General features: G+C 45.1%; 2 protein-coding genes across 3 annotated transcripts in view; one reads left to right on the forward strand and one right to left on the reverse strand.

Moving 5' to 3' along the window:
* scnm1 (sodium channel modifier 1) overlaps positions 1–992 on the forward strand; it is a 2,650-nt gene extending 1,658 nt beyond the window's left edge. Inside the window, exons 5-8 of the mRNA XM_031867377.1 lie at positions 1–55; positions 145–281; positions 378–498; positions 605–992. The exon at positions 1–55 is cut by the window's left edge and continues 46 nt beyond it. Of these exons, the coding sequence (XP_031723237.1) occupies positions 1–55; positions 145–281; positions 378–498; positions 605–713 (422 nt within the window). The 3' untranslated portion in view covers positions 714–992. The remainder of the gene's footprint in view (positions 56–144; positions 282–377; positions 499–604) is intronic.
* Positions 993–2,924: 1,932 nt separating this feature from the next.
* Positions 2,925–10,353, reverse strand: part of tmod4 (tropomodulin 4 (muscle)) — a 14,918-nt gene continuing 7,489 nt past the window's right edge. For both annotated transcript variants that reach the window (XM_031867375.1, XM_031867376.1), the window contains exons 2-10: positions 10,129–10,305; positions 9,213–9,369; positions 8,411–8,530; positions 6,148–6,240; positions 4,646–4,776; positions 4,037–4,144; positions 3,615–3,758; positions 3,365–3,509; positions 2,925–3,203 (exon numbers count right to left, since the gene is read on the reverse strand). In XM_031867375.1, coding sequence (XP_031723235.1) covers positions 3,181–3,203; positions 3,365–3,509; positions 3,615–3,758; positions 4,037–4,144; positions 4,646–4,776; positions 6,148–6,240; positions 8,411–8,530; positions 9,213–9,369; positions 10,129–10,230 — 1,023 coding nt within the window. In that variant the 5' untranslated portion in view covers positions 10,231–10,305 and the 3' untranslated portion in view covers positions 2,925–3,180. The remainder of the gene's footprint in view (positions 3,204–3,364; positions 3,510–3,614; positions 3,759–4,036; positions 4,145–4,645; positions 4,777–6,147; positions 6,241–8,410; positions 8,531–9,212; positions 9,370–10,128; positions 10,306–10,353) is intronic.

A 10,353-nucleotide genomic window follows, 5' to 3' on the forward strand; every position in this document is an offset into this window, starting at 1 on the left:
CGCATCACGCTTTATTGAAGACCGTACCATATAACAGCTGCCATACAAAAACCAGGTGAGCGAGTTGGGTTTTTTAATACATCTAAAGTCCCACAAATATTTAAAATACACCATTTTTAACGTGAATCTATTATTATTTTCAAGCACGAAATCTGAAAAGGAACCGCTGAGCACTGGCTCAGAAATCAGCTGCAACTCTTCCAGCAAAACGGGATCGGAACAAGAAAACGCATGTCGGAAATCTGAAGTTTCAAACAGTTTGTCACAAAAACCTTCAGCAGGTGAAGTCCAGAGGAACTCTTTAATGTTCAGACGTTGTTGAGGAGAACCCTGCTCCCAGTGTGCTCTAATTGAGGGCATGTTTTTGTCACCTGTAGGCGATGAAGGCTCGCATCCATCAGAAGACATAACAGAAGCTGCGGGTGCAGGGGCACAGGAGGCGGAGCCTATAACGGCCCAGAGGAGGAGAGAGCTGGAGCACTATCTCAAACTGAAAAGGTACAGGCGTTGTGCGTCATCACTAGTGGAAGTCAGCTCAGTATATATGTATTTAACTGTACCAACATGGTGGCGCTCCTTTCATCTTACTTCGTCTATTTCTTAGTGACGGCTGGCTGAAGGACCGGAGTGGCCAGTGGGTGAGAGACGAGAACGTGGAGTTTGATTCAGACGAGGAGGAGCCTGCTTCCTGCAAGTCACCGAGGAAGGACTAAGAACTGTGGGAAAACACAGCTTATAGCACAGTGGTGCATTCAGAGGCCACGGTGCTGTTTGAAGCAGCCACAGCGCCGTGTTCTATTCATCAACCTTTGTTCTCCGGTGCTGATTCTTCAGCGCCGTGTGATGTTGGGACTCACTTTGTTTTAATAGAAGCCGGCTGGTCACCAGTGATCATCGGCTGCTGCTCTTGATGCTTTTATTGTGCAAGGAAACTCACAATTTTAGGAAAAGTTATTTTCACACAGCTTATTTTGTACATTATTACATAAGAGCCACAACAAATAAAATAAAATAAATAATAAACTACACAAATTGTCCCTCATTTTTTGCATTAAATCATACTGGGATGTTTGCTTGATTGGATGTGGCACAGCCCTACCTAGAACATCTTCCACCAGCCGCCACTGCTATTTAGTATGCCAGAAAAAAGATTTAGTACGTCCCAATACGTAGTATGTCAAATGCAGGATGCCAAAACATTTTTGCAGTTTGCAAGCCAGCATGCTTTTCCGGCTATTCGTACCCACAATCCTTTGTGCAGCAGATATGTGAGCATGAGGGTCAAAGTTCAAGGTGCCATGTTATGAGAGAGTATGTGTATCCCAATTCAATGCATTCTGCATGAACCAGTACGTACTTTGTGAGGATAGTTACAGTATGAACTCAAAGTAACTACAGAACAAGAGAGATTTTCATCACCTTTTTATTGTCTATTACATTTCAACCCCCTTTCACTTGAGCTCCAGCTCCTCTGTTAGGCCTCCTCAGTCACACAGCCTGTCGGTGCTAATCTGGGTAGCGGAGCCACCGGTTGGCATTCTTCACAGGGTGTTCGTTCAGCGCTGCTCGCAGCACACGGTTGGTATGAGTTGGATAACACCGCCAGGGTCAGCGGGACTTAGCGTGGGTTAGTTTCTGATGACACCGCTAATATGTGTCGAAAAGCACGCGCACTTCATTAGTTTGGAGCCGAGAGCGTCACCACCAGAAGGCCCTTAATAATCTCCCCCTTGTTGTGGAGACTCGTTGGCAGAATGACACGAGAACACTTGTGAAATGCTTTGAAGTCAAATAACCAACGTTTAACTTCTGGTGACCTTTAATATCACAGCTGCCATTTCACTTATAGGCCTACTACTTTCATATACGTGTGACGCAAACCTGGATATATAAAAAAGAGAGAAACAGAACGTAATTACAATAAAAGCGTCTGTCTCAGCATGCACAGCACCCAGCATTACTAAAATAGACAGTCAAAGAGGAGAGAAACTCTTGGAATAGTTTGTGGTGAGGCATCGCCGACTCTAAATCATCTCAAGGTGCCAAATGTCAGCGAAGCCCGAATGGCTTTCAAAGATGTGACCTTTCAGAAGTCTGGCTTTCTGCGTTTTATGCGACGGTCGTGTCAAGATTGACATTAAGTCGGAGCGCTTCAAAGAAAATGAGGGAAAAGTAGGAGGAAGAAATGAAAGAAGAGGCAGTGAAAGGATCCTCAGAGGTTAGCAGCTGTTAGTGTTCATAAAACTCTGTGGGTGCAACCCTCTTCAAGTCGGCTCTTGTATATTTGGAACAAGGTAACTCAAGCCCAGCGGACGCGGTTACGGGTCCCATCAGGGTTCAGGGGTAAAAATAGCTCAGGTGCTCGAGGGGAGTCAGACGATCAGGAGCGACTTTAAAGGGATTAAAGCGCTGCGACTCTTTACGTGAAGGGTTGAGCCCTGAAATGCTGCAGTATTTGTCAATTCAAGGGGTGAAATGATCACGTAAAGTTCCCCATAAACTGTGAAGAGAATCATTCCTAATGTTTACTCTTTTTGATGGACCTGTTCAGTCTTACAGAGTTCTGTTTGGGTTAATATGAATATGATTAGAGGTTCATTTGAGGTTCTGCAAAACAATTCTGTCCAGTTTCAGCTGTAGATAATGAAATGCACCGAAGTATGTACCTCTTTGGTGCATTTAAACTTGTTCAGAACGCTCTTCACATATCCGATATAAAGGCGTAGAAACAATCAAATTAAACTTGCCAAACATTTACAAAAAAATTACTTGAATATATATTTTTTATTTAAAGTATTTACAGTTTTCTTCCCACAGAAAGCACCACATTTGAAAATGTTTTTTTCATGAATGAAAAGTGTGTTTTTGGATGATGATGAAGAGGAGGATGAGGATAAAAGCACAAAAAAAGAAGACGCCTCACATTTTGCTTGTGACCTATACATGCCTTTATGGTGAATTCAGCACAGTCTACAAAAAAAAAAGCTGGCTGCAGTAAATGAAATGAAATGGTTGCACATGGGTGTTAGGTGGGTCGCACCGCGCTCAGCGACCCGGGTTAATTTGGGGAGGATTGGTTCAGCTCCGGCGCTCCGCATGGAGGAAGCTGGCGGGAGGCTGGTCTGTCCAAAGGCTCCACAGGGCTGAAGTGGCTGTTCTTCTGTTGGCTCCTCGCTGCTTTCATCTCAATCTCTGCTGGCGAACTGCAGAGAGAAGAAAGACGAGATATGACACAAAATAACAGGAAAAAGACGGTCCTGAAACACACTTTACTTCACACTTCACACATCTTGCTCAGTGCATCTCAAAGATTAGCTCCAATCTTTCCAGAATTCTACGTGGAGATCAATAATTATGTTCTCACTCATGTCGTTGTTTCGTGTGATTGCCATGGCCGCTCTGGCGCGGGGACCCTGCTGGGTGAAGTGGTAGCCGAATTTGAGGATGCTGGAGTTGTTCTCCAACATGGAGGCGATCTCCATCTCAACAGAGTCTCCCAGCTTCTGCCTCTGCATGGAGACACGCTCGCCAGTGTTACAACTCAGAAATCTCACTTGTTGCATTTATTACCGAGATGCTCTGTAGAGCCGTAGTTTCGGTTACGTGTTTCGGACCTGGTTGTCGATCTTGAGCTCCACCAGCGTGGCGTTGCTGGTCATAGCTTTGATGACCGCCAACATGCCGTCCGAAGTGATGAAGTTGGACTCAACATTAAGACTCTGCAAGCTGGTGTTCTCCTGCAGCATCTCGGCACATGACTGGTAGACACACGTGGGTACAAAAACTTCATTTGAAACATTACATGGTACCACCATTTATTTTACTTGAGGATGGATAGGATTATAGGTTCAATACCCAACAAAATTGTAACGTACAAATGGCAGAGATGCAGAAAAGTGTCTTCTTGCCAGGTTTAAATATCAGTGGCTCGAAGAGCACGTATTGTTTTTCTTTATACTAAAGAAATTCAAACCAAAACATTAGAAAATAAACAGCATCTGTCAGCTGACCGCTTGTCGTTTCATATCGTACTCACGTAGGCCACGGGGTCGTTGCTGCGGGTCGCGGCGATGCTCAGAGACTCCACGTGAGAGTTTCCCTTCATCGCCTCGAAGACCTCCTTCAGTGTTGGGATGGGAATGTCCTGCAGCACAGACACAGTCACCTTTAAGAGCTTCATGCATTCATTTGTTAATAGAGAGCCGAAGGGATGACGGATTTTTGTAGACCAACCAGGAAGCGTCACACTGGTTCCCAGTCAACAGCCAATGGGATTCTTTCATTGGATTATTGCAGAAAATAAACTCTGTGGGCAAACAAACTTTTATGATACTTACATATGTTTTGTTCAGCAAGATAATCTTCAGAAATGAACACCGCTTTTGTAATTTCTGAAGCGTAGATACAATAAGCTAACGTTAGCTTGCTGTTAGCAACCGCCTCTAATAAGACACGTAAAAGCTTCAAAATACATGAATCTAGTGATGCATTTTATATCGTAGAACCTTATTTCAGGCATCTCACCAAAACAAAAAAACCACATTGACTTTGATGGTTCTCTTTGCTACTAATGAATTGAAGGAATAAACTGTTCAATGCATCTTCTCCAGCATCCTGTTACCATCGCAGTTTTCTTTCAGCTGACCTTGATGTTGTTGAGGTTGACTTCGGTCAGGCTGCTGTCGTTGTTGTGGATCCTCTCCAGGGTTTCCTCCACGTTGGTGGGGTTGGGCAGCTCGTCGGGGAAGATCTTGAATGGATCTGGTTTCACTACACCTGTAGGAGACAGCGTCACAGCTTAGGCTCCAGAGGGGCGTAGTGATCCAGTTTAAGGCTTCACTCATTCATTTATTGGTGTTGAACCAAGAAGAGGAAACTTCCTTCTTTCAAATGACACATACGTAATGTCACAGATGAGAAAACCCTCAACATGTTGCAAAGTGCCTTTGTGTTTTATTTTTCATGCAGGGTTCAACCTGCTGTACAAATAGTTTTATTTATTAGTGCTTATCAAACTGTGCAGTATCCGCTCAAATGCCACCGAGCTAAACTTCTGTTTCCACCATAGTTGAAATGCTCACTTGCACTTCAGCTCCATAAACTTTCTTTTTTTTTTTAAACTGCTGCTATTTTTCTTGCAAGTACCGGATAGGAGTGTGCATGTGCAACGCTCAACAGAGACAAGAAGGAAGCGAAATGACTCAAGTTTACTGTATTTATAGAGAACATTTCATAAAAGTGCTGTAGAGCTGTAAAAAAACATGATACAATTTAAGAGAAGCTACTTCCACCATCAGTTCTGGTAAATAAAAAAAGGATGGCTTCTATTTTACCATTTACTCATTTACTAGCCCGATGTTACATTATACTTATCCAATGCATGCTAGCAACCCTTATTGTGAAGCTCTGTTCATGTAGTTTATAAAGTGTACAGAGACAATCAGGTCCTGTTTGCCTGAATAAAATATAGTCGAAGAAATAAGCATGATGATGCCGGCTTCCTTCTCTTTTCTGGAAATGATTTCCCAGGAGATGCTCAGTGATGATCTAGCTTCTAGCTGACGTGACAGACGGATGGAGCCATGCGCTAATATGTTCCTCACTGTGGAAGACGTGCAGACTTCGACGATAACTCATCCATGAAACCATCTCTTACATGCTGAGAAACGATGACAAAGGGATTTTAGAGCCGAGTTTTCTAGGATTATTTGCTGCCACTGAACCAAACATGGCAACCAAGTTAACATTAGTCAAACATTTAAAATGAGTAGGGAAGATAGCAACGTTATGTTATGTCCTCCAACCTGCATGTGCTACCATGTCATGTGACTTGGGGGCGTTTCCACAACATAACAGAGCAGCCTGTTATGAGCCTCTCGTCCATAAACAAACATTTAAACGTTAATATGATCCTGAACAGGACTTTCAGATGACGATGTTCAATCTGTTTTGGGAAGTTCTGTTAGATAAGACTAGTAGTTCATTTCCCGGGACGCGTGGGAACCAATTTACGGTTGAAAGAGGGAAATGTCTGATCAAGAGACGATGTAGATAAGATTAAGAATCTCACCAGCAGTTTACTTTTCTTGTGACTTTCAATATGAGCTTAGTATGATATAAAACAATGTTTAAATTGTTCATACGTACTGTTGATGCCCTCGATGTTGGCGATAGTTCCTGTGGTGCCCAGAGCGTCGTAGTACTGCTTGTTGCTCATCAGCGTGTACATTCCCAGGATAGCTGCAAGTAGAAGAAAGCAATCACTGTGAATACCAGATCAGAATGTCTCTGATGTTTGGATGACATCATGCTGAATGTCCTGGATTGTCCAAAGAAGAGACCCAGTTAGGTGTCCCTTGTCTCCTGTGTGGCTCTATGTTTGATGAGATGAGGAAACTCGATCACTGGTTGTAATCTCACAGGGGAAGTAATGAGAGCACACATTTAATCACAAGGTTCAGGGTGGGCCTCGAGCTTTCTCAGTGTTATTCTAGCTGATACTGAGTCAGTGTTAAAAGACCACACACACACACACACACACACACACACACACACACACACTCTCTCTCTCTCTTTAGGAGAGGAGAACACTGCTGGAGTCTTGGACAACCTTCTTGTAAAAGACAGAAACCAGCCAGTTAAGAGGCAATGCTGTGAAGTGTGACGTTGGTCCACAGAGAGTGAAAAATAAAATAGATTTTAGGCTCTCTGTAGATTTTTACATAGAAAATATAAAACCCAGAATGACTTAGAAATAAAATAAAAAGTGAATATCTTCCACATCTCTGTCACTGAACAGATGACTGATAGTTTTCTCTTGTTGTGTTGTTACTCTTGATGACCAGGAGGAGGCAGACTTCCTCCTGTTGTAACCTGTTGTAACTGCTGTAACTGCAAGCCCCCCTCCCCTCCACCTCCACCCTCGCAGCCTCCTGACCCGGTGTGGGGAACCATGGGAAGGTTCTTGTGAGGAGAGGGAGGCCAGGGAGACAGCTGCCTGCTCGGTGGGTGGGGGGGCTTACCGACCGTAAACACCCCCCCCCCCCCCGTCATCCGGTTTGCCTCCTTAGAATAACCCACGGTAGCTTTACAGCACAAACTAGACTGCAGAAACTAAAAAAAAACTCAATTTAGCAACGTGGTGATATAAATAAAATGTGAAAATTAAGTTGTTGGATCTCTCTCTCTCTCCCTCTCTCTCTCTCTCTCTCTCTCTCTCTCTCTCTCTCTCTCTCTCCCTCTCTCCGGGCTCATGGAGCGGGTCGGCCCAGCTATTCAGCCCCCTTTTAGTCTGTTTGCCAAAAAGCCCAAACAAAAGCCTGACAGAGTCTAACCGAGGTTTAATCCTCATCTGGACTCCATCCAGGGTTAAAAAGGCCGTCTCTGTGACAGGCTGATGGAGCCGGACAAACACGCTCCCCCGCTCTGCCTTTCCGGATGCCTGCCTCTCTCTGTGTGAGCGCGTGTTCGTGCTGTTCAAAGGATTACACTCAATAAAGAAAACACGCTCTACATTTCAATTTAGCCTAATTTCTGAACAAGGGAGGCGGTCTGATACAGTTTTTGTAACTTAAGGGGGTCAGTTACAGAGGCTCTTTATTTGAAGTATCCGCTGCACATTGACATCAATGGTGATGTCAATGTGCCACATTGTCACAATGTGTTTGTTTGTGATGTTGATGATTGAGGAATAATACTACTATAGACAGTACATTAAAGAATAAAATGTCAAATCCACAAATCCTAAATGGAAAACAATTCTCAATGGTTTCTGAAAGACTCCAAGAATACTCGTCACATCACACTGTTGATTCCAAGCTCTGATAGAAAACACGGTGTCTTGTCTGTCTGTCACCACAGTAGCTTCCCACCGGTCTGTTTCTGACAGATACTGTATCTCGGCCCCCCACCGCCCCCCGTGTTCACTCCTCCCTCCCCTCTGGCCGCGGGCCAGGCTTATTTATTTCTGTGTTGCTGAGTGCGGAGAATTGGACCCCATCGCACGTCTGGCCATGTCTGTAAAGCAGGGACTACTGAAGCCAACAGCAGAGAGATAACTGGGCCTGTACTATAGAACCATGGTGGGTCAAAACACTGAGGTCTTAATCAGCACCAGGACAAAAAGATGACGTCATAGGACGAACAGAGCTTTCTTTTCACGGCAGATATTTTGACACGTCAACATCGGCAGGAGAAGCATGAAAGCACAGGTGTAATTGATTCCCAGTAAGAGCGACTGCATTCCAGTTGCTATCGTTTGTGCTGTCAATCAAGTGTCTCAATGAAACCTGGGCTGGGTTCAGAGTATACTAACTAACTGCTTACTACACACTCAATCAGTATGAGTTGAAGTATGATTCTAAAGTGCTACAACTGATATTCGTGGTAATGGTAATGGTGTTGGTCTAACCTGCGATGTCACACATCTCTGCGTCGGTGGCATTTTTCAGAGCCTCCTCCAGCTCCGGCTCCAGTATCACCTGCTCGTGCGCAGGGATCTCCGCTGGTTTCTTGGGCACGAAGGACTTTCCTGGAGACGGACAGAAAAGAATGGACGAGTTAAGAGACGAAACGATCAGAGATGAGGACTCCACAGAGCCAGACAGGACGAGAGTGTCGAGTTTCTGACGTTTGCGAGTGTTTGTGCATCAGTCAGCGAACAAAGTGTTTTACTCTATAATCGTGTTTCTTCTGTCTGAATAGTTTAAACCGTATATTTGTCTCTCTTTTGGTAAAAGCTCTGTTTGGATCATGTTTCACAAGTAAGTCGGGGTTTAACTCGGATTTGTGGACCAGCTCTAATAAGCTCTGTGTTTTCCACCAGAGTCGAGATGGTGCTTTCTTATCTTTTTCTCATTTATCTTCACGAATAACAACAAAAGCTCATTTTAAAACAGCACGTAGATGTATCCGGTATTGGTGGTTTAGATCGAGTTCCACAAGAACTACAGGACAAATACTCTCAGGTCTGCACATGTCAGCCTGTGGGACTATGATGGAAATGACCCCGAAACTCAGTGAGCTGCAAAAGCCCCACACAGACCTGAAACTAAGAGCCTGAGCTGCTGTGCAGTGAAGCATCGCAGAGTACAACACTGTACAGCTGTGTGAGGGAGACGGGGGGGAGTCGATGGAGATTTAAGTCTTTGCACACACAGTTTCGTGTCTTTGTCGTGACATAAGATTGAGATGACTTGGTGTATTTAACAGACCTTTCTTCTGCCCAGTGAAGGGCACCAGGTCCTCCCTGTCCTCGTGCTCCAGGGCCTGCTTCTCCAAGTGCTGCTGCAGGGCGTCGCGGTCAAACTCCCCCGTCGGGCCCTTCTTCGTCTGGTCACGCTGCCGGTAGCCAGCGGGCAGCATGGCATTCTGGGAGAACGAGGGGTCAAATGTTATGTTGATGCGGCATTAAGACGAGAGAACACGAGAGAAGAGATTCGTTGTTACTCCAGCGTCTGGACGGACGGAGTGAGTAGAAAATGCTTTAGTTTAGACCCATCAGATGATCTGCTACAGCCGGGGATCTATAATCACCGACTGTGACTTTAATTGGCTCGATGTTCTCAAGGGTCTTTAACACGTCTGTATAGAACTCTGAGGTGCATTCACATGGTTCTGCAGTGACGATACAAGCTACAGCAGTTTATTTTGAGGGCATTTTTGTAAATCATACTTGTAGTTTTCTCATTTTGACAACATGTATCACACTTTGGAACATGTGGGTGTTGCCCAATCCGCTGCATCTGCCTGAAGCATTTTCATTTGGGAAACTTTGTTATGGCAACAGTTACTTTTAATGGTCGAGTTTGCCGCTTGATTTCACTTCAATTGATCTTTCGCCCTTTGTTCTCTTGCTGCTCACTTCTTGTAACAAATGTAATCACCGCGTGGGCTCACTGAAGGGAAGACTTTGCAATAAAGTGGAACTGAATGCAACTCTCCTCTTCGAGGTCAGTCATCCTGCAGGTTTTTCTTTTGCTGACCGTTAATAAGATACACCGCGGAGATGCAGGAACAAAAACCTGCAGGATTTCTGGACCCCAAGGCGCCAGATCTGACCACCAAAGCCCTGTGGAATTGGAGACCAGAAGCCAGCTGGTTTAGAAAACATCAAGCGCTCCCTGGTACCTCGGGGTCCATCTCCTGCAGATCAGCATCCAGCTGGTCCAGCTCCGCAGCACTGAGGCCCTTGAGGATGGCATCCTCGTCGATGTCCCGGGGGTCCGACATGGCTCCTGAGGCTCTGGCTCACATACACACGCACTCACTCATACACACCGCTGCACACCTCTGGGCGAGAGGGCACTGTGAGAGAAGGGAAGAGAGAGAAGGGGGGGGGGGGGGGGGGGGGGG

Source organism: Anarrhichthys ocellatus, unplaced genomic scaffold, assembly GCF_004355925.1.
Source record: "Anarrhichthys ocellatus isolate YVR2014 unplaced genomic scaffold, GSC_Weel_1.0 scaffold39, whole genome shotgun sequence".
Classification (NCBI taxonomy): domain Eukaryota; kingdom Metazoa; phylum Chordata; class Actinopteri; order Perciformes; family Anarhichadidae; genus Anarrhichthys; species Anarrhichthys ocellatus.